This window comes from Panthera uncia (assembly GCF_023721935.1).
Source record: "Panthera uncia isolate 11264 chromosome A1 unlocalized genomic scaffold, Puncia_PCG_1.0 HiC_scaffold_17, whole genome shotgun sequence".
Lineage (NCBI taxonomy): Eukaryota > Metazoa > Chordata > Mammalia > Carnivora > Felidae > Panthera > Panthera uncia.
In genome coordinates this window covers 104,840,475-104,864,785 of record NW_026057577.1, presented here as the reverse complement: position 1 = coordinate 104,864,785, position 24,311 = coordinate 104,840,475, and the positions used below count along the sequence as shown (strand labels likewise).

At 39.2% G+C, this 24,311-nt stretch overlaps 1 protein-coding gene across 4 annotated transcripts; it reads right to left on the bottom strand.

The window, feature by feature from the left end:
- Nucleotides 1-582: 582 nt before the first annotated feature.
- HAVCR1 (hepatitis A virus cellular receptor 1) lies at nt 583-22,726 on the bottom strand. Of its 4 annotated transcripts, XM_049647914.1 has the most exons (9): nt 22,585-22,726; nt 22,161-22,218; nt 18,879-19,217; nt 15,789-15,872; nt 12,624-12,728; nt 10,010-10,065; nt 6,399-6,510; nt 5,175-5,211; nt 583-2,957 (listed from the first exon to the last, which is right to left on the bottom strand). In XM_049647914.1, the coding sequence occupies exons 2-9, from the start codon at nt 22,204-22,206 to the stop codon at nt 2,843-2,845; spliced, it is 894 nt and encodes a 297-aa protein (XP_049503871.1). In that variant the 5' UTR covers nt 22,207-22,218; nt 22,585-22,726; the 3' UTR covers nt 583-2,842. The 4 variants fall into 4 exon arrangements, with proteins under 4 accessions (XP_049503871.1, XP_049503870.1, XP_049503872.1 ...); XM_049647913.1 differs by lacking the exon at nt 22,585-22,726 and having other exon boundaries at nt 22,161-22,563; XM_049647915.1 differs by lacking the exon at nt 22,585-22,726 and having other exon boundaries at nt 12,624-12,710; nt 22,161-22,560.
- Between the last annotated feature and the right edge of the window lie 1,585 nt (nt 22,727-24,311).

Genomic DNA, 24,311 nt, shown 5'->3' with positions numbered 1-24,311 from the left:
AGCCTAGCTACCACTATGATCTTTTTCCTCCGCATTAGAATTCGATGGTTTGGGGCGTTCTTCCCACTAAATTGGAGCTTCTCAGGAACTGGATTTCAGGGTTGTTCTCTGCTCTACCCCCAGTATTTAGAGGAGCACTGGGCACACTTGACTCTCAAACCTTGCCCTACTTTCCCTTATCCTGGGAGTCCACAGCAAGTTGAACATGCCTGGCTCATGTTCAACAGATGAGCTTGAGAAAGCAACAAGTCATTTTCAAAATGAAAACAAAAATCTGTTTTATTAATGAGTGTACATACAAATTAAACTAGTCCCAAAGAGTCCCTCATACTTTCATGTACTCCCAGAATTATCTTCACAGCCATTAGTGAAAAATTGGTTCTGCTACTTCTTAAAGATGTGCAAAATTTCCCAAGTTTAGATATCTTACTTACACCAGTGTCCTAACATCACAAGACAGTTTGTAGAAAATGGAACCTCAATCATCTCAAAGGATTGAAAACAAATCAATACATTCTATAAGATGGATATATTCACAAAAAAAGAGTTTAATATTAACTTAATACCTCCCTTTCCTCCCCACTCACCTGTTTGTCCTTTCAGTTATTGACAGTTTTTACTCCAGTATAAAATTAGCCCAATTACCCTATATCAGCTTTCCAAAAAGTAAATTATTCCCTCCAATAAAGTACCATATAGCAAAATACATATGAATGCAACACCATTGAAATTATTTACTGAGCACTAAATCTACATCTGCTATTACTATAAAATCAACCAAAAAATAAAAACAAATTAAAAAAAACACTTTTTGCATTTCTGTAGTGTTTTCCGCTTTTCAAAGACCTCTCACAAGTAACATAGCATTGGAATTACCACTATACACTGACATAATTATAGGAATAATTATGCCTGATAGATTAAAAAATGTAGGCATCAAGAAAGATTCGCCCTAATGGCATCCAGTGTTTCTGTTAAGAGTTAAGAGTAGAACTCAGGTCCTAGTCCTGATTCTGTGTACCACCTTCTTTCTCACACATCCTCACATTCTGTTTCACAGAATGCGACTGGATATGGCAGTAGTCCTTGTGTTCAAGCAAGTTTTGGAAGTGCTGGATTAACAAAGTTAACCAGATTCCCAGAACTTTTAATGTGCCATCATAAATCTGCAGGAAGGGTAGAGAGAGCAGAGCTGTTATAAATTCAAATTCCCAGTCACAAAGCAGGTGACAAATGTGTGTCTGTGCAGGAAAGTTGAGCACTAGGGGCTGAGAGGATGTAGCACCATTTAATGGGGCCCTGACTACCTAGGAATGCAGTCCAATGTTGCAAGGTCTTTCCAGAAAAGCTACAAATTCAGGCTTTCATCTGAATTCACCATGTTTATGCATGTTGTCTTGAATTTGAAAGAAAAACACTGTAGTTTAAAAACAAAAACAAAAAAAATTTCTTAGGCCAGATCAGATCTTGGCCACACATGGAAAACCCAAGATAGCATGTTTAACAATATTATTTGCCCGTATAACTTTTATTCAGAGGTCCTGTTAACTTCCTAGAACCCTGCAGAAGAATGTCAAGCATGTTGCCCTCAGAAATGAACATCCTGCCTTCCTCAACCGCTATAGTGTATCTCTGAACCCCAAGCAGGAGTTGTTTCAGGGTTTACTCAGATTGAAATTAATACCCAACCTTGTTAACTGTTCATGTAGAAATGCCTGTGTTGACTAAAAAATCCTTACCTTTAGCTTTTGTTTAACTCTCTTGGAAAAGCCAAAAATTTCACTGAATTGTGAGAAAAAAAAAGAATAGCATTGGAATTGCTTTGATATTAAAAAAAAAAAAAAAAAACCTTCATCCTTCCAAAACAATTTTAAAAATTGCAGTGGTTTAGTGACAATTTAGAATTTTGACTGAAACTTAGTAACACTCTCAAACAACATTATTATATTTGCAAAGTAACTTTTCTAAAGCAGAAAGCCTTTTAGCCTTCTCCCCTTTTTTTTTTCTTCTATTTATTTATGCCCTGCCTCATTCTAAAAATTAGTTCAGAGAGCATGACAATTATCTACACAAATGCTTGGAACTGTGGAACAGATGTAGCAGAAATAGCATGTAATAAATCAACTGATTTTCTTTCCTGGAGAATCTTCTTGGTTCACTCATTACCCTAGTTTCTTCTAACTGCTAAAATACCCACCCTGGTTCTAAGGAAAGGCTTAATACCATGTATTTCCAGAGCCATGAGAAATTGGATTTACCCACAATGGCAATGTCACTTTCACTTCTATTTCCCTATGGGGGAAATAAAAGCCTGTGTACCCCTGTGATTTGAAAGCCTTGGGGAACCTAAGAAATGTAACATTTGGAGTTATTACAAGGTAAAACACAAGAGATAATTGTGAAATGATTCCAAGTGAAGACTTTAAGTCCCAAATTGGATTTGCTGACTTTAACTCCTACTCCACTCTTCTTGACAGCTTTGGTGACCAAGGTAGTAGTTCCTCTCCTGTTTCACCAGCGAGAATTCTTGATGGATATAGGGTTCATAGGGTCCAAAGAGAATACACAATTCTAAAGTGTTCACTTCATGTTTGAGAGAAATCTCTGCAATGACCAGAAATACTGAACCAGTTGTAGTATAAAAAATTAGGACTACATGACCAATGAGGTTGACTGTACACAGATGAACCAAAGTCAGCCTACCCATCATAACTGACATATTGGAATATCATTTGAAATTGACAGAAAAATCATTCTAGAGCTTAAAAGAACTCTGACATGGTGATATCTTGTCACTGTCTTCTGCAGTCAAGGGTATAAATCCTTAGAGTGCCGCTGGGTCTTAATCCATGACGTAAAGATTGTCCTCGATAATGTAGATATTGTCTTCCGCTCGCACACCCACTTCACATGCACTTTGCAAAGCTCCAGTCTGGGGGTCACTCAACGAAACCAAGCTACAGAAAGAATAACATGAGTAAAGGAAAAGCAGACCACTTCTAAAGTATGGTGAGCACATTTGTTTACACGTAGGCAAGACTGGGTATTTGCCAGTCCCAGAACCCCATTCACAGTCTATGAAATGAAAAGGAGATCCAGGGTAGTGAATATTAAGTTGAAGGAGAGTCTGTTTAAGAAGTATGTAGAAAACCTAAGTATTCTCCTTCAGGAGACTCATGTAATAGAATGCAAAAATTGAAAATCTAAGACTGGTATCGCACATCAAACTGAAGTCCTAAATCAAGCATATTCTCAAGGGTAGTAGCTGAGAAATGGTTTGGCTGCTGTTTTTCTGACTGTGGGTTGTAGTTTTCCAGAGAGCGCTATTAAATCTGTTTAGTGGTCTAAATCCTGCATTTAGGATAAACACAGAATACAAAATATATCAGAATATATTGGACATAGTAAAAGAGTATTGCTTCATATAAACGTGTGCTAGATCATGGTGCAGAAATCTTACTATGTTTTAATGATCCGAATTTGAAAGCCATGGGTTAGACAACTTTCATAACACATACACTCCTACAGTAAGTATACAGAAAGTTCATGTTTGCAGTTTTGATACAGCTGCTGTTTCATAATTTGTAGAGAGTGCCTATTTTTATTACCTAAGCCTGCTGAGAAATGATAGGGAACATACTGAGGATTCATTCAGCTCTGATCTTTAAGTGACCACCCATACATTGTGAGAACAAGTGTCAATGACTTAAAATGAGTCAGTGTGATGAGAACTGTGAAAACCAAGAAAAAGAAGAAGAAGAAGAAAAGAAAAGAAAAAAAGTCATGAAGAAAAGCTTGGGGTTTTGTTGTTTTAATTTTCTTATATTTTATAAGATTTTCTACAACAAATATTTTCTATTATGATTAGGTGATAAAAAATCAGCCCTTAGAAAAAGTTAATAGTGAAAGAACAAAGATCAACTAATAGGATGTTGTGTTCCATGCTTTTCTGCCTATTAGGAGTAATTTCCTCTTCCGTTCTTAGAAGCGCACAGTCAAAAACTTCTGTAAGTATGGGTTTGGGACTCTAAAAGACCTAAGACTGAGCCTTTTACCTGCTGTGTGGTGTGACTTTGGATGTCACTTCACACTTCTAAACCTGTATTCTAGTTTGTAAGCTGAGAATAATAGTGCCTATCTCATGGGTAGATTTACCATGACAGGCATAACAGCAATTACAAAAGCCAATGTTTATGGAGCACTTACAATGTGTTGGGCATTGTTCAAGGTGCATTCTTTGGATTAGCTCATGCAATTAACTCAGACCTAAGAAAGGCTGTGTGCAAACATCCAGTGAAGGGGAACTAGGAATAATGTATGGCGATCTAAGAGAAATGGATTTTAAATAAACACCTTGCTTAATGAAGCTCAAGCTCTATCAAACGAAGCAAGCTACTTGGATTTGGCTTCCTACTATTACAGCTATTCCAGTAGATGACCCCAAGTTTTGGATGCAGGTAAAGGGGATTTAAGTTTTAATTGGGCAGTAGGATAGATTTCCAAAAACTGTAAATGCCAATGTTTATGAGGCAAGATAACCCATGTAAATGAGCACACCTGGCTGGGAATGAAACAGCAGGAGAAGGCAGGACCTGTGTAGAGCTGGAGGTACCTGCCTCACCACAGTGCCTTTGCACTTCTTCAGCCTGGAGCTGTCTTTTTCCACATCTCTGCAGAGCTGTCATCTGTTCCTTCAGAGCTCACTCAACCCATTACCTTTTTCCATATCCCCAATGATATTTGTCTAGAAGCACTGCAAGGTCCCTGTTTATTTGCTGATGTGTTTCTGTCCGCTTTGTTCATCTCTTTGAAATATAGTAGACATTCAATAAACATTCAATAAACAAAGCACTGAATGAAATCAAAGAACAAATCAAATAACTTACTCAAACATTCTATCAAGCATTTGTGATTTAGTTCTCTTTCTCTAAGAGGTAAGATTGGGATGCTCCTTCTGTAGCAGTTCTGGCACAATTCCAGAGAAATGTAGAAAGTGAAAAATATCACTAGAAGTTGTGGATAACAACAGTGGTATTCATTAAACTAGATTTTTCAGGATGTAGGGTATAAAATGAAGAGTTTAGGGGAAAAAGAGGAGAAGGACAGAGACAAATTTTTCTTTACTTTTAACAGAGTAGAAACACCAAAAGGTATTGACACACTTTCAAACTTACTTTAGTTGTTCCAGCTTGTTTCTTACGCATAAATATTCTAAATTGGGGAAGAGCCAAAGAGAAAATTACATACATTGGTCAAATAGTTTACAAGACCTTTTTTTCAAGCAAGTATATTATTTCTGTTATTGCTTTACTATAAACAAAACCTGGACAGAGCTAGAGCCTGAAAAAATAAATTTAGAAGAAAGAATTTTTAAAAAAAAGAAAAAAAAAACAGACTTGGTGCTTTCCTAGATACTCAAGTAACTCCTTTTGAATCGATAAGACCCAAACAAACTTCTCATAAAAGTATTTCATTTTCATAATGGCTTCGTGTATTCACCCACATGCCCTGGCTTACTTTAATGCAATTATTAATAAATAAATTTCAATAAAAATAAATGACTGTGGCTCTTTCATAGAAGGAAGGCTACACACACACACACACACACCCTGTACACAACAGCTGGATGACTGCCTTTTGAAATTCTTTCTTCTAGCCCTGAAATCAGTTTCCCTCCCAATGTTTCATTTGCCTTTCCTGTCAAATGGGTGTTGTAAAATTCAACAATATCATCACTCATGAGGACAAAAACTGATTCCTGGGGGGGAATGGAAAAGGAGTGAACAAGTTGTATATATTACAATGGTTTGTTGCTTTCCAAACTCCAAGCCTGCCCCCAAAATTCTCATTTCTTAAGATTTAATTTCACCTTTGGAGAATTTAATTTGCATCTTTATAGGCCAATATTTTTTTTTAAGAACAGTTCAGAAAACAGACATTTAGGGGCATCTGGGTGGCTCAGTGGGTTGGGCGTCTGACTCTTGATTTCAGCTCAGGTCATGATCCCAAGCTCATGGGATTGAGCCCTGTGAAGCCTGCACATGGGGCTCCACACTGAGCATTGAGCCTGCTTAAGATTCTCTCTGTCTGCCTCTGTCCCTCTCCCCCCACTCACATCCTCTCTCTCTCTCCCTCTCTAAGAAGGAAGAAAAGAAAGAAAAAGAAAGAAAGAAAGAAAGAAAGAGAAAGAAAGAAAGAGGAAGAAAGAAAGAAAGAAAGAAAAGAAAAGAAAAAAGAAAAGAAAAGAGAAGAAAAGAAGAGAAACGAAACGAAACAGAAATTTATGTGAAAATGTGAAATCACAATCACGTAGTGTGTGGAGCTACTCGAACTAAAGCAGTTTGGCTCTAGAACCCTTGCCACTGTGTTCCCTTAGGCATAATTCTGAAATGACTTACTTTTGGTAATCACAACAACCAACACAGTGAGCAATACCACAGTAGTAATGCAGATTCCAATGTAGAGTCCCTTACTGGTGGTCATCCATGAATTTTGTGCCAGCGACACATGCTAAGGAGACATCAGTGGATCAGAAAAGCATCTTGTTAGAGTTACGAGTAGAAGACATTCCCTAAAATAATGTACTTGGACCCATTTTTCTTTTTCTTTTTCTTTTTTTTCTTTTTTTTAATATGAAATCTATTGTCAAATTGGTTTCCATACAACACCCAGTGTTCATCCCAACAGATGCCCTCCTCAATGCCCATCACCCACTTTCCCCTCCCTCCCACCCCCCATCAACCCTCAGAATGTTCTCAGTTTTTAAGAGTCTCTTATGGTTTGGCTCTCTCCCTCTCCAACCTTTTTTTTTTCCTTCCCCTCCCCCATGGTTTTCTGTTAAGTTTCTCAGGATCCACATAGGAGTGAAAACATATGGTATCTGTCTTTCTCTGTATGACTTATTTCACTTAGCATAACACTCTCCAGTTCCATCCACGTTGCTACAAAAGGCCATATTTCATTCTTTCTCATTGCCAAGTAGTATTCCATTGCATATATAAACGACAACTTCTTTATCCATTCATCAATTGATGGACAGTTAGGCTCTTTCCATAATTTGGCTATTGTTGAAAGTGCTGCTATAAACATTGGGGTACAAGTGCCCCTATGCATCAGTACTCCTGTATCCCTTGGGTAAATTCCTAGCAGTGCTATTGCTGGGTCATAGGCTAGATCTACTTTTAATTTTTTTTGACCCATTTTCTTTATTGGCCCTTGGCTATTTCTGGCTCATGAGGGATAAGACAAAGTGATCTGAGGTTGTAACCATATGGTGAAATTCAAAGACCATTTAAAATTCAAAATGTATTTAGGGATGGCAGAAATGTTTTATACCTTGCATGGGGTGGTATTTACATAGGGGTATGCATTTGTCAAAACTCAAACTGTATGTTTCAAAGGGGTGTACTTTATTATATGTACATTATGCATATTTTTAAAAACCAATAAGCTATTTCCATAAATATATCCACCATGATATTAAAAAAGAAAAAACAATTTTTGTTCGTGTATAAGTTGGCTTGGTGATGTTATCTGCATATGCTTGGTGACTGAATTTGGCCCTTGATTACAGTCTTTATTTTTATTTATTTTTTTAGCTATAACTCAAGAGTCTGTGAAAGTCTACATAAATGGACTTGAAAGTAGGTGCTCACAGACATGGCCCTCATTAACAACCAACTTGAAGTGCTGTGCAATTGGGTAGAGAAGCAGAAATTTGTTTAAACACCCTAGTGTGGTTTGTAAAGGATCACCACCTCCTGGAATAAGCCCGAAATATGCCAGGCATTGTGCTCAGCAACTTTTTATAGCTTAGCTCAAATCCTAAAGAGATCCCAGAGGGTAAGTATTTTAACAGAAAAGAAGATAAGAGAGAAGGATCAAGTGTCTTCTTGCGTAAAAGTTTAATGTCTGGAGTCAGGATCCCAGCTCTTCGACTTCATTGCTGTGTGGCCCTGGATAGGTTATTTAGCCTCTCTGAGCCTCTGTGTCTGTGTCTGTCAACTACAGATTAAATAGGGTTCTTGGGAAAGGTACTTTTAGGTACTTTCTGATAAATACTATGAGGAAGATAGGAAAAGATACTTAGTGTTTGAGCCATCCTTACTTAAAGGCGAAATGGCCAGTGTCTGGGAGGGAAGAGCTGTGTTATTAGCTTTCCAACGGGGAGTAAAGTAGTTAGATGTAACATGGGGCTGCAGGAGGCAGGCTTTGCTTTCATTTTCAAAAATATTACATAAAAACTGCATGTTCATTTTAGAATGTGCGGCGAAGCATGAAAAAAGAAAACTGAAACCAACCATAATCCTAACATCCAAGAACAACCACTATTACCATTTTTCATTATCTGCTCTTCTAGAATTTTATCCTCCTAGTGTTTTTCTTGACAGAAACAATTACTATATTCAATATATGCTACTACATTTCCACATGTGTGCATGCTGTTTTAACAGTTGTTTTTTTCACTTAACAATAAACAGTCACTGTCTTCCCATGTCAGCAAATGCACTGCAGTGACTACATTCTTAATGGCAATATGTGGTCATGCTTAACTGACTAAGTAATTAATCCCTTACTATTGAACACTTAAGTTGTCTATACTATTTTCATGACTATAAATAGCAGCAATGAACATCTTTTCTCATACATCTTCATGCATTTGTTCAATTTCTCCTACAATAGAGTCCAGGAAGCTGACCCACTGGGTCAAAATACATGCTGCATGTTTTCAAGATACCTGAGATGCCTCTTAACATCTTCACAGTCAAGACACAAAAAGCCCATGGTTTCACTACTGTCTGTTGTGACTTGCTTCTAAATCGCTTCCATTTGCTGCTAAACATACCTGTCCTACAGATAACTGAGGTCGAGAACAATATCACCATTCAGAATGTTTTATTTACTTTTTTTTCTAATCCAGCATAGGCCTGGCTATATACCAATAGAAGAATCATTCACATAGTTGCAGTTCTGACATTTAGCAGGTATATACAAATTCAACCCACATCCATCAGGTCAATCAGTGCCCATGCTACATAAGTGGTTAAAAATGTTAATATCACTCCTCTGTAATGGTCTCATTGTCACTGACGTATACAACATAAAGCCATTTGACCCCACACTAAATAATCCCACCGTGCCTGAGCTTGAGTTTTTCTTACCATGGCCTGTGTTGTCATTTCTCAGTACTTGGGACCAGAAGGACTATTCTCATACCTCAAACTCTTTTTGTTTGCTGTTTCTGAGAGTTATTTGCACATACTAAAAGAAAACTCATTTCTCTCAGAGGAACCAAAAGAAAAGGTCCTATTGATAAATTTGTCTAACTTGTTTACAAAGATGAGACTTTGACAAGCATCAGGAGTATTTAGGGCCCCTTAGAGTTTTCCCAAGCTCACTGTGGAAAAGTGTAAGAAAATCACAAATGTGTGTAAGATGTTAATACCTTAAAAAGTCATCATATGGGGAGGTTTATATATGGAAAAACTCAATAGTGGCTTCAATATTTCTATAAAGAATGCCAAATGGGTTTGAAAAGAATACGAAGGAGGATATGCTTAAGCAAGCACACTTTCACGGATATATTTTTGTCTGGGGTGGCCTCCACTCCATTGATTCAAAGCATGTTATTTCCCTAATGATAATTAAAGTCTTCCTTGGTCTATTATGTTAAGTCACTCTCCTTAAATTAGACCATTCTTTCTTCTTAATGTTTGGCCAGGAGAAAGTCTGTGGTGGGCGTTTGTATGTATATGTATGTGTACACAGAATGTAATATCATTTAGCAGGCAAATTCTAACAAACTGGTCCACCACCCGTATGAACTTTCCAAATTAATTAAAGTATCCCTATTTAAGAGTCAAATTCTTTTCTTCCTTTTTTTAAAAAATTTCAACCAGAAAGAATCAATCTGTGGGCCAATCTTACAGAAATAATCTCTAAATGTAACTTGCTTCCAGGGGGGCGCACAAGTGAAACTGGCTAATGAAGTAGGAAGAAATATGCTTACAGTTTGATTGCTATGCCAAAGGCCATCTGAAGACTGTGTCACAGTGCCATTCCCATCTGCTCAACAAGAAAGAAAATTAATTATAATTACAAAAAATATTGAATTTTCACTGCAGACACTAAATATATTCACGTTGCCTTCTGGTGGTGAATGAAAAGTTGAATAATAATATGGCCAAATGCTGAAGACATTGCAAAAGTCATACCAAGTTACTAACATGTATTAATTTATCGTGGAAGGTTGTGTGCCTTAACCATCTTGTCATGGACCCTTCAAAAATGGACACTTTTTGTCTTCTTTATGGAAAAAAAATGCATGTATACACAAAGGTTCACCTACAGTTTTAGGGGAATCACAGAGGCCCATTCTTGGAACCAAGTTAAGAATGCCACTTAATGGTAGGAAATCGATATTTTTATGCCAGCTGAGAACTGGCATAAAGGCCATGAGTACCCAAAGGCCACATGCACATCCAAAGATCAGAACCACTCTATTCTGAATGGACATTACATTGGTTTTATTCAGAATGTGGGTAAAACATACTAAGATACCTAAAACGAGGGGCATATAACTCCTACATTATATGCCAATGTGCCCATACTTTGATCCAGAAGTATTTTATAAAAAATCTGCTATATCAGCTATAAAACTAATGTATCTTATACTACCTGAAATCCTACATAAAAGGATTTTATTTATATTATTCCCTAAAGTTCTGAGCATTCAAATCTTAATAGAGTTTTGAAATATCTATTTTGTAATATAGACAGAACTACAAGCTATAGCAGCACCCATCTCATAAAGCTGCTAAATTAGATGATGCATGTAAAGGACTTAACACCATATTAGATAAATATTAGCTGTGATGAATTAAATATGTTACAATAGAAGGAGCGGTGGGGAGAGAGTCACTGTGCAGTATGCTTTCCAAACATCATGTCTTTCGATCATCATTAACATCCAGTGAGGAATGCAACATCTTGCCCATAGGTCTGAAGCTAATAACTGGCCGTTGAATTGGAAGCTGTCTCTAAAGGAGAATTATAGGGCCTCCCTAATCTAGCAATGGCAGTAAATAAGGCCTGCCTTAAAAGAATTAAGTGAGATAATATACAACAGTTTCCTGGCACATATATCCATCTAAGGTGGGTGGTGGGCCATATGAGCACCAAAATCCTTCCAAACCTAACATTCTTTGCTTCTGTGAGACTTCGGCCCACTGCAGGCTGACTCAGGCACAATGAGGATCTGGCTCCAGAACCTCAGGTACACTGCCAGCATGGCAACAATCACATGACTCATAGGGGACACAGCAGCTCCGATGTCTGTTTCACTCTGGAAAGCTCTACCTGGACCAGGTTGTAGTGACATGATTTTTAGAAAATGATTTCCTACTCCTATGTTCTTCCTACTCAACTACTAAAAGCGTGGGGTGCCGCCACTCCTACTGCTGCCACCTTGTGTTTCTATATATTTTCACTTTGTTTTTGTGCCCGGAAAGAGTTCACACTAAGGATTCCACTTTCAAAACCAAATGTCACCATTATCTAATCCCAGTTGAATAGGTCATCTGTAAATCTCACTGCAGCTCCATTTTAAATTAACCAGCTTCCAGGAATTATTGGCAAAAGGTAAGCCAAAAGGGGGGGGGGGGGGGGGGGGGGCAGGGAGGCAGCTACGGATTGTTAACTCCTAAGCACAATGAGTCATGCACATAAGGGAGGACTCTTGCAAGGCTTGACCTTGTTTGGATTCAGCACATGCACAGGCACACACAAGCCAGCTCTGCATTACAAAGGGGTTCAGCCTGTGGCACTCTCCAGAATTACCACCATGGGTAACAGAATTAACTGGGGAAAATGAAAGGATTCAAATCACCTTTCCTTACCACAGGGAAGACAGGAGAATCTTACATTTCAAAAAAGCAGAGATTGTATGAGACCTGCCCAGAATAGGGACAGTAGGGAAAAATTGGGGAAGTAAACAGACAGTCTCAGCAGGATATGCCTCTTGGTGCTGGTGCTGATGTCCTCAGCTAATCTCAAAGTGTCCATTTACAAGCTCCACAGGGTGACAGGGGAGCTTCCTAGATACACTTAGGGTCTGGGTCTTAGATAAAGCAGAAACATGGTTGACCAGTTTGGTCTGGATACCAGGGAGCTGGATTTAATTGTTTTAAGGCTCTGGCCCAAGGGAGCAAGCCCACTAATAAGTTTGGAGTCAAGACTGATTGATTTGATTAAGACAAAGAGTGATATGCATGTCAATGTTTCCCAACTCACACAAGCCACCTCTGCCAGTCAGGTATAGGGATTCTGGACATTCTAAGTAAGAGTCAGAGTTGCTATTGTATCTATTACTTACCACTTTTTAACTATGTCTGAGGTTCTTCACCAGCATTCTACAAAATAATTGGTATTCCATCCAGTTCACAAACGATAAAAACAGATTCTAAGTAGGTAAGACATTTGTTCAAACCACATAGCTCATTAGAGTGGCCAGCATCAGCATTCAGGTCAGGTCTGTCTTACTCCGAAATATATGCTTTTAACAATGTGTCAGTGATTATCAAAATTTGAATACTCTCAGGTGTTCAGGAAAAAAATGAAGTTACCTTTTGGGCAAGAGTACAATGGTGAACTGGTGGGCTGTGTTGTCCTCGTCTCCTGTGGTGCTGTAGGCTGGGTTTCTGCTGTCTGCACTGGAGAAGATGAAGTAGCTATTGGAATGAAAAGAATAGAACTGTGCTCCATCTGTAGAGGAAAATTCCCACCCCCAACAAAAATGAAAAACACAACTAAAATCAGGAATCACGATCAACTTCCCACAGCACCTTCACGCAGCCATTCCCTGAAGCAGCCAGTCCCTGAAGGCATGCCTCTCACTCACTCACTCCCAGTCCTTTCAACCCCCTCTTAGAAATTTAATCACAGATGGCACCACTATCTAGGCATACCGTTATCATGAACAAACCTGATCTAGATAATCATCCGGATAGTTCATCAATACATAGGGTTATTCTACACTTGTTCTACTCCTAGGATCCCCCTAAATGTCCAAAGTCTACAACAGCACCATATGTAGGACATCCAATTAAGCTTTTATTCATACAAATGACATTTCGCTTTCATGGGAACAGGGCCTGGGGGTTTGTGCTTATTTGCCCTTTCCCCTTCACAACAGCGCCATCTAGATTTCCTGACCTTATTCAAGTTCCCAGTATCCATCCACATATCAGCACAGAATACATACTCAAAATATTTAATTCTTTGAGGTCTCTTCAAGGTGACAATATTGTCCAATGTCTGAACCTTGATGATGATTAACAACTCTAAAAGCAACATTCTTGGTAGACCTTGACCTGGCTCCTTCTGCGGTTGCATTGTGGTCACTCCTTTCTTAAGACTGATTTCCTGTTATCTGACTCATCTTATGTTTCACACCAAAAGCTTCACTAAGAGTTTTCCAGTACAGGGATAGGTTTCCCTTTCCTTTCTAAAATCAATCCTTTCTTTTCTATCAGATATTTCACCTTATATGCAGCATTGATCACTTCCTTCTTTGTGCATTTTATTAAATATTTTAAATATTTTATTTTTATATACCTTCCTCTTAGAGCACCACAAATTTTGGAGCAAGTTATTAGGGCTGGCTGGACAAGAATTCCCAAACCTGGGCTTTTCTTGCCTTTTGTTGGTCTTTCTGTTTTCCCTTCCCCACAGTGATCTCCACATTTCAACTTTACCCTTTCTCATGTTCTGAACTATCTTCCTGCCTCTCTCTAATGTTCAAATCTAAAACAGCATGTAGCTCTGTTGAAGAACTAAGAACAAGACAATATAAGAAAGTTGGGTGATCAGAATCTTTATTCAACTTGGATCTGTGCAAAAGACCTCTTGGGCTTAACTTTTTTTCCAAGTTTCTGTCTTAGCAGGCATCTTTCTCCCCCCCCCCCCCACCTCCATTTCTACAACCTTACAGCCAATCATTCCATGAATTTTTAGGCAAGTTGTATATACAAGAGGCATTGAGCACAGGAAGAGAGTGGATGTAAAGATAAATATCCCCATGTTGGATCTGCTCCAATGTGCACCTCCTTCCTGTTCAACTCAACTCAAACTCTTAAGAAAAGCATCAAGACAAGGATAAGGCTCAATTAATACTATCCCTGAGGAGGTCACATGGACATATGAACCAACACTTTTCTTCTCAATCTTTGCTTTAAACATGCATGTTCACCAAACCAAGTCCACTAATCCATCCACATTTGCAGGCACAAACTAAATATTATGAAGCTAAATCAATATTGAGAAAGTCAACAGATTCTCTAGTATGTTCAGCTGCCTCAAACAGAGCTGTTTTTCTTACAAACTTTTATGGCTCTAAAATCCCAGTTTTAACCTAAAGCCCTCTCTTCCAAACTCAGCTCAAAGCCCAATCCTTCAGATCCCTCCTGATTAAATATACATATGGTTCAATAGGAGTCAAGGGAAATCAATATGTTCCATCAGGTTTTTCTGGCTAAGAGGTTGTGACATCTCTGTTACTCCTCAGATTCCAGTGCTACCCCAAGGGGTCAAAGAGTTTTGGAGGCTCTAAGAATCTCCACTGAAAGTTATCTTTTTAATCCTAGAGATAGAAGGTTTGAACCTAAACTTATCCTCAGAATGGCAAACTATTTCTCTACCTTTAAATCAAATTATTCTTCATTTGTATTAAATCTAAACTCTTATTTATCAGAAGTTTGAAGTGTTAACCTTGTGGCCTGAATGGGGAAAAAAAAGTGTAAGTTCTAAATCCCTGAAGTCTTTAAATCCGATGTTTACTTTTTCATCGGTATAAATAGTATCTTTTGCCATTTCCATGCTACATAAATAAATTAAAAGATGCTGGAAGCAAAACTGTGTGAGTAGATTGAATGCCTAGAGAAGACAGGGTAATCGTATAAAGGATTTTTCAGTGAGGGATGTCAGATCAGGACAAATTCATCCAAACATAAACTCAATACTCATGGTAGAAGGAACAATCCAGTAGTTAAAAGCACAAACCCAAAATTCAAATTAATGGAGAATGAATCCTGATTCAAGTGCTTTCTATCCATATAACTTTCTGCAATGAACTGAGACTCTGCCTTAGTTCTCACAACTATAAATGGGATTGAATCACACCTACAGTGCAGAGAGATTGTCATAAGTATTATATTAAACAATATAATACTTGCAAAGCAGTTAGCATGGTTCCTATCACTTAGAAAACACAGTAAATGTTAACTTTACTGAAATCTTATCTTCAAGTGGAGGTCCAGCTTCAGAATGTACTAAATGATCTCTATTCAGAGCTCCTTGTAAGGACAGAATCTCATTAACCTGGCCCCTGTTCCCTGGCATTCCCTATTTTTTCCTTACAAACCGGTGCTCAACTGGGCCAAATCCACTCCACCCTCAATAGTTGTCTAAGATCAAAGGTCTGGTTTTGGGCAGTGGGGGGGGGGGGGGGGGGGGGGGGGGGGGGGGGGGGGGGGGGGGGGGTGGTGGTGGTGGGGCGGGTGCTAATAATGAATGCATTGGATAATCTGACCAAAAGCTATGAGTCTCCTTTCTCTAAAAATGATTACATGCATACAATTTGGGACAGGTATTCACAGACCCTGTGAAGCCCATGTTTGGAACCCAGGTAAGAACACTCAGCCTAGATTGTACTTCTGCTTTAACATAATGCCCTGGATGGTCTACATCCTCTCATTAGAAGACCTCAGGGCTCAAGGAACACATTTGTTTACCTGGCTTGAGGTTCTGCGTGGGTGCTGGCATTGAAGAAGTAGAGGTAAAGGCCCTAGGTGACGTTGGAACACTGGTGACCACAGCTGGAGTTAGAAATCAATATGAAAGCAAGGATTAGTCAAGCAGCAGGAAACAAGAGCCTTGCGCTGGGCCCATGTACCAATGCAACCAATGAGAAACTGTCCCCAGGCAGAATTAGGCACCAATTTTCCCTGAACTCAGAGTTCTTGTCATTGGTCAACTAGAATCTGTGACACAGGAGGGCTTGAAGACATACTTGTGAAAAGGAAACAGCTGCATTAAAAGATATATATTTGGGGAGGTTCCGAGGTGAAAAATGACACCTGGGATTTGCACTGAAGCACTTTGAGACCAGTCATGCATATCAGATTTATGTATCTTCATAAACACCTGTGAGTTAAGGAAAATGTCTAGAGCCTGGAGCTGTCTTCATCATCTCAGTGGTGAATGACTAAGACTTCAACAGGATTTCCCAGGCCCAGAATGCTTACCAAATAAATAGCATTCAGTTCCATCAGTCCTGAGGGTACCGTGCCAATAGAGGGACGTGCAACCTAAATGAGGGCTAACTCACATCCATTAGTGTATTAGCTAGATAAATCACACAGATGATTTATATATTTGGTTAGAAGGTAAACTAGATGTTTTACGGTTCCTTTCTACCTAAGAGATAATAACAATAGCTAATAACATAGACTCTTTCTGGAGTCAGAAGTGGGGTAGGATTCCAAACCACTTAGTGAAGGTCACAGAAGTACCCAGAGAGAACTGAAACCAGAATTAAGCCCCAACAAGGACTGAATGAAGAATGTAAACTTTTGATCTCACTAGGCACCGTTTTTCTCCACGAGAAGTTTCCTTCAATTTCAACTTGACTAACTACAAAGGAAAACCCATTTCACTTATATAGGGGACAATTGGTTTGAAAACTCTTCTGAAAGATCTAACTTAATTTAGAATCTGAAGAGGAAAAACTTTTTTCAACAAATATTTGTGAGTGTCTATTAAATGCGAATCATTAGTCTAAAGTAGAGGTCAGCAAACTTTCTGGGAAGGGTCAGATAGTAAATGCCTCAGTCTTTGGACACCCTGTAGTCCCAGGCACAGTTGCTCAACTCTGTCAGTGAAAGGCAGCCATAGACTATATATATATATATATATATATATATATATCAGATGTGTATGGCTGTTCTAATAAAAATTTATAAAACAATGACCCTGTTTTGTTATCTGATCTAGTTCTGGAACTATAGTTTACTGACCCTGATCTAAGGTGTAGTCAGAGGCTTCCGAAAAGAGTACAGTCCAGTCCCCTCCTTCCAGCTAAAACCAAGTATGCTGAGTACGCAAAAAATCTAAGCAAAGGAGAATAAGGGAAACAATAAAGAGGAGGTAACCTGATGGAATTGTGTAATGAACTTGACTTCTTCAGTGGTAAATATTTTTCCCGAGCAGAATCTAGGAAACTATAACTATAGATGCTGGTGGGGGGGGAAAAAAAGCCCTAACAGAAGCTTGAAGAGTAAGCTCAGCCTATGAAAAATGTAAGACAACTTTAGCAAAGAGTTAGTTATTGGAGGCAGAGTCACCTTGGCTCAGTTATGAACCTTCTTCCCACTTGACAGGGCACTGCCCTTGTAAATGCCCACCTATTAAAGAATTTTGAAGCACTTTATCAGCTTCAAACCATACAACCAAACCATAAAAAATTCAACCAAACCATAAAAAAATTCACAAATACAAAAAAGTTACAATCATCATCTCTTCTGGACATGCTGCCTCCTCACTTCTGTCTAGAGCACACTACAGTCACCAGCATTCTTGGGCTTCCCTAAATTGCTTCCCAGATGTAGTTTCCCCAGAGTCAGCTATTTTCTCCATCAGAATTGACCTTATCCCACTTGCCTTCACAAAAGAAACAGGCCAAGTCCAAAAGTTGGTAGATTGCAAGACCAAGTTCCTCTTAATTTAAAACAGAGAGAGAGAGAGTTTATTAAGGCCACAGGTATTGGGTTCTATTGTCAATATAAGAGTTTAGTGGAAGGAACTTCATTAGGAAAGAACACCAGAAACCAGGGAATCCTGAGGAATCCACTCTGTTCATCCAGTGGTAAAGAAAATGAGGATGTTCACATCAAGACAGATTTTTGGATTTCATGAAATTCTTTTTTTTTTCTTATTTTTTTAACCTTTATTTATGTTTAACAGACAGAGCATGAGCATGAGCAGGGGAAGGGCAGAGAGAGAGAGAGACACAGAATCTGAAGCAGGCTCTAGGGTCCAAGCTGTCAGCACAGAGCCCAACGCGGGGCTCGTACTCACAAACTATGAGATCATGACCTGAGCTGAAGCCGGACACTTAACCGAATGAGTCACCCAGGGGCCCCTGGATTTCATGAAATTCTTAAAAGCAACTGGTGTATCGTTACTGGAATATAAATGCTTTCATGTTGCAATAAGGTCATTTTCATTTTTAAAGAACCAGTTTTGCAATATGATGTGAAATATGCTACAAAAATTCCCAGGCAGGGCTGAAGGAAGGAACTATATATTCCTTTATAACAAGATATGCAACAAGATTGAGTTGACAATTGTTATAGCTGGGTGCTACCATTATGATAAGACCTTATACCATATTACCTACTTTATATGTTTGAAATGCTCTGAAATAGTTTTAAAAATGTTAAGAACATTTAAAAATTCCTCTAAAACATAATCTCAGAGAACAAGGGCAGTTCTTTAAGCTGAATAAATTCAGCTTGATAAAAATGTTTACTATATTTCACAGTGGAACAGTGAATGCTTTTTCATGAACCAATTAGCATTTTTGAAGCACTGCTTTAGGGAACAGTTTGCTGACTGGGAAGATCCTCTAGCTTACCATCTTGAATCAAGATTGGTCTAAGACTTCGTTTTATACAAATAAAAGTTATTCTATTTTCCAACAGTTGCTGAAAAACAAGACTGTAGGAACCTCCTCTTGCCCTCTTAAAGGAGAAAAACACTACCAAAGAGTCAACATCTCAGTCAACCCACATGAAGCGATCAAAGAAGGAAAACAAGCTCACCTGGCTTTATGTCCAATGACAGGGTGAGCTTCATATCATTGAACCACCCGCTGTGTTCAACACGACAACAGTATAGGCCACTGTCCGTCTGAGCCACGTTCTCTATGGTCAAAGACACATTCCCTTCTAAAAGGTTTCCCTTTAGCTTATAACGTGGGTGCTTCCGAAAAGTGACGTGGGATCCATTAGTCCAGATGATTACATCTGAGCACTGGGACACAGGACATACCCCTCTGCCCCAGCACATGGTGGTGACTCCCTTAGCTGTCGAGTAAGCACAGGACAGCGTGGCAGAAAGACCTACCACTCCATTCACTTGTTTGTGAGACACTACAGCATCTGTTAAGTAAAGAGAAAGAAGAGTATGAGGCCTCAATATTTCAGTTTTATATTTATTTTCACTGTTTTCTTTTCAATGTAGTTTATTTCATTTGCAATCATATGGATTTGTATTTTCAATTAAAAAAATTCATTGTAAGCATTTTTATGTTAAAGTACTCCTTTTTTATGTTAACATATTCTTGGGGCGCCTGGGTGGCTCAGTCGGTTAAGTGTCTGACTTTGGCTCAGGTCAGGATCTCACAGTTTGTGGGTTTGTGAGTTCAAGCCCCCTGCATCGGGCTCTGTGCTGACAGCTCAGAGCCTGGAGCCTGCTTCGGATTCTGTGTCTCCCTCTGTCTCTGACCCTCCCCCGTTCATGCTCTGTCTCTCTGTCTCAAAAATAAACATTAAAAAAATTTTTTTATGTTAACATTTTCTTAAAAGCATTATTTATATGATATTTGTAGATAAGATATAATTAAAGCTTTTTTTCCGTATTTAGGATTATTTTCTAACAGGACAGATGTCTAAGAGAGAAATTACCAGGAATAGTTTCACTCTCTTGATGAACATGACCAAATTTCTTTCCAAAAGGTTTGAACCAAATGACACTCCAGTAATACATGAGTATGTATTTCATCCTGTGTTTGACATACATGTGGCTTTTCTACTTCCCCAGATTCATTCGCTGTCTCAATTGAAATATGTTTGAAAAATTCTATTGCATTTAAAGTTTTAATTTTTATTGCAGCTTTTTAAACTTCTATTGCAAGTGATGTCCCCTCACAGCACCTCTCTTATAAGAAAAGCAGAGCTTGGGGCACCTACTTACCTCAGTGGGTTAAGTGTCTGACTCTTGATTTCGGGTCAGGTCATTATCTCACAGTTTGTGAGTTTTAGCCCCGTGTCAGGCTCTGCTCTGATAGTGTGGAGCCTGCTTGGGATTCTCTCTCTCCCTCTCTCTCTGCCCCTGCTCCCTCCCCCCACTCTCTCTATCTCAAAATAAATAAATGCTAAAAAAATAAATAAATAAAAGCAGAACTAATGTTTTGTTTAAAGTATTATTGACTTGGGGTGCCTGGGTGGCTCAGTCAGTTACGCGTCTGACTCTTGATTTCTGCTCAGGTCATGATCTCAAAGTTTGTGAGTTTGAGCCCCACATGGGGTTCCACACAACATGGAGTCTGCTTGGGATTTTCTCTCTATCCCTCTTTCTCCACCCCTCCCCCATGATCTCTCTCTCTCTCTCTCTCTCTCTCTCTCTCTCTGAAAATAAATAAATAAAAATTTAAAAAAAAAATTAGGAAATGGGTTTCTAATACTTCTAGGAGGAGCTGAGGTTTATCATGGGCTTTAAGATCAGTCTAAAAAAATCCAATAGGGACCCCTTCTCATATGTTGTTAGCAGCCCCACAACTGAGCGAGGCCCACTTCCCCTGTGAAAACAGACAGTTGGAAAACACTCAACCAAGTACTAAATTATGACACTTAAAAAACAAAAACAAGAAGTCTCTCCTGGGGCAGTGGCATAAAAGTCCTATCGGGCCAAATGCAGACAAGGTGGCCATGAAAAGAAATCTGAAATTCACCAACCAATCACATTTACAATTTTGGCTGTGACTTTGGGAAATGCTCTGGGAATAAAATGTTCATGGTTATATAAAATAAGAAAAAGTCACTGAATTCTTAAAATATTTAGTTTTGCCTAGTATCATTTTTAGATTATAAATATAATACATGCTAATTACAAAAATCAAGTTATATAAGTTATAATAAATGAACTTTCCTTCATAATCTGACTTCTGGAGATTATTGTTTTTAAAATTTATGCATTATGTCTATTCCTAACTTTGCTAGCTCATGGAGTGTTTTGAAATAAAATATTTTTTATATTTTTTATTTGTTTATTTTTTATTTTTTTTAAATGTTTATTTCATTTTGAGAGAGAGTGCACATGCGTGCATGCAGAGAGATGGAGAAAGAGAATCCCAAGCAGACTCTGGGAATTTGACATGGTGCTCAATCCCACGAACCCTGAGATCATGACCTGTGCAGAAATCAAGAGTCAGCCACTCAACCCACTGAGCCACCAGAGCGCCCCTATACATTGAGTTGACATTCAGTTATATCACTAAATTCTCTTATCACTTATAAACATGCTTATTTCAATTCTGATTTAAAAGGAATACTCTGTTTCATGACTAAGTATAATCATGTCCTCAAACCCTATAAAGCATTTTATTTATTTATTTATTTGTTTATTTTTTTATTTTTAACTTTTGAAAGATGCTTTTACTCTGTTGTTTTTTTTTAATATAATTTATTTTTAGGTTGGTTAACATACAGTGTATATAGTGTCCTCTTGATTTGGGGGGGTAGATTCCTGTGATTTATCGCTTACATACAACACCCAGTGCTCATCCCAACACGTGCCCTCCTCAGTGCCCATCACCCATTTTCTCCTATCCTCCACTCCCCCCATCAACCCTCAGTTTGTTCTCTGTATTTAAGAGTCTTTTAAAAGAAATAGTTGCACAGCACTTTTAAAAAATCAAATGACATAGGATGGTTCAATGGAGGACTGGTTCCCTTTCCAACTAATCCCAGCTTCTTCTCCCCATCCCCTCCTGCTCATGGCAACACTGTTACTATATCCTACATACACTTGCGTAGTCCATGCTGACACTGCTGTCCACTCGTCCCTTTTATTGTTTAAACACAAATGACAAGATATGATACACAGTTCTGCATTGGGTCTGGCTCACTCACCCATGGATTTTGTAAGTCATAGCATTTAAGCAATTTCTTTTGCATAAGATTTAGCCTGGTTCTTTGGCCACTAACTGATCCATTACCTTTCACCAAAGCCCAAGCACATCCATCTTCCTACACCACACTCACACGTCTTCTACGTGCCCCAATCTTCAGGGCTTCCAGACCCCGGCCCACCTGTTCACTTACCTGTCAGAAGTAGTATGGGGCTGAAGATGGCTACCCAAGGCTGCATGATGGTATTGGCCTGAAGGAAAGAGAAAGCAGACTGGTAGGTGTGCCCCTCACCAGATGGTCTCGGAACAAGTCTTAATTCTCAGACTGCAACTTCTCCTTTCACCCTGACTGGGTGAATCACATGAGCCTGCCTCGTCAGTGAGGAGAGACCATGCACAACAGCTTCACATGTCAGTTATCTCTAGTGTGACCATCCTGCACCTTCCAACAGACAGGCAAAGCTGTCCTCAGGTCAGCCCCTTGTTTCCCAGCTCCTTCCCCACAGAGTCCAAACTGACTCCTGATGCTGACACAGGGGATACGGGGGCAAACAGAAAGGAAACCAGAGTCAGGCTCAGTGAGGGGACCATCACAACCAAGACTGGTCTTCACTTACCCTTGGCCTCGGAGATGAGTCAACTGGCCCTTTAATGAGTGCAGAGAACTCCCTGCTCTGTGGCTACAATGATTGTCCCAAGCCTTAGTTATACTGTCAAGTTTACCAGTGGCAAGAATTAATCAAAAATGTAAATCACCGTGCCTGACCATATTACAGGAAGCAATGACTCAGACCACATCTCACTGAGTGATGTCAGGAAGTGTTTCAGGAAGTAGATTCTGGACCAGACTTGGGTTTAGATCCCAGCTCTGTCACTTGCAAAGCTGGGTATCTCCATGAGTTACTGAGCTCTTCCAAGCCTTGACTTCCTCATTTGTAAGATAGCACTAAAAGTACTTGCTGTGTCTCCCTCAAAGAATTGTTATAATGAGCAAAAGCGATATGGAAGACCTTTGAAAATGAAATGTAAATATGCATTAATGCTAACCAAGGTTTTCGGAAAACTTACTGTGTGGCGGGCTCTATGCCAAACACACACATGCACTTAGTCCTCAAAGACCTCCTTCAGCAGGTCCTGCTATTAACCTCATTTCATAGAAGAGGAAACTGAGGCTTGTAGATGTTAAGTGAGCCAAGGTTCCAGACAAGCTCTTCTGACTTTTGCACTTAATCATTAAGCCACACAAGTATGTGTCAGCCTGCCTAGTACTTCATTAACTGTCCTCTGATCTAAAGATTCAGTAACTTCCTCCCAGGAAGGTACTGATGCTCCATTTCTAGGCTACTTGCAGCCCATCACAGGCTTCACAGAGACATGAAAACAGTGGCAACGGGTCCTGTGCTGCTCGGGAATGTGAACTCCTGACTCCAGCAGTCTCTGCGCTTGGAAAAAAGACCTAAAGCCTAATACTACAAACTGGTGGCCTAAAGACTATATTTGGCCCACAGAAGTGCTTTGTACCACGGTGTTCAAAAATTCTTTTCTTGGGGGCACCTGGCTGGCTCAGTTGGTAGAGCATGCAACTCTTGATCTTGGGGTGGTGAGTTTCAAACCCCACGTAGGCGTAGAGATTATGTTAAAAACTAATGCTTAAAAAAATTCATTTTTAATTAATGGCCACCATTTAGAAATCTAGAGAGCCCACATGAGAACTCAGTTTTTCTGCTTTGTTATGAAATACAATTAGATGGCCAGCAATGGCCTGTAGCACCCAGTCCCCTTAGAGTGTGCCCTCTCCAGCCTGCTCCTGCGCCAGCCTTGTTGGGGGTGTGGGGTGCTTCTGTGTCTGGAGGGGGCCCCTGTCTTAGACTCTACTCCACCTTCACGAATACAAGCTCTTTCCTGTCACTGGGCCTTCACACTGGCTGTCCCCCTGGCCTATTTGCTGAAACTCGCCTCTTCCATCCAACAATTGGATTATATGACCTTTATTAGTCCTCCTAGCTTTACAACGCCACACACTTGAATTCAATTGGGTAACAAGATGAGTTCTCACAAGGGAAAAAATCCTTTCTGGATTCCCATCCTCCTCTTATTCTCCACTTAAAGGGAACACCATTGACCCCACATTGACCACCAGCAAAAGTGGGGGAACACATTCTGAAATGCCTCACAAAGAAGTAGGTCGTGCCTTATATTTATTTGGGAGGCAAAATATTTTATGACTAGTTTTGTTATACTCCAAGACTTAGTCAAAGCCCAGAAGGTCAATGATAAGGATTTTTCTAATTTAATTCAATCATACCACATTTGCTATCAATATATTGAGGCTAATGCCGCATGA

What these genes read in the sequence shown, in the direction of transcription:
- HAVCR1 (XM_049647914.1), bottom strand. Translation starts at nt 22,206, where the DNA reads ATGCAGCCTTGGGTAGCCATCTTCAGCCCCATACTACTTCTGACAG. An exon ending in GTCATTGGACATAAAGCCAG is followed by an intron (nt 15,873 to 18,878) that starts GTGAGCTTGTTT and finishes TTCTAACTCCAG; the next exon opens with CTGTGGTCACCAGTGTTCCA. An exon ending in CACGCAGAACCTCAAGCCAG is followed by an intron (nt 12,729 to 15,788) that starts GTAAACAAATGT and finishes TCATTCCAATAG; the next exon opens with CTACTTCATCTTCTCCAGTG.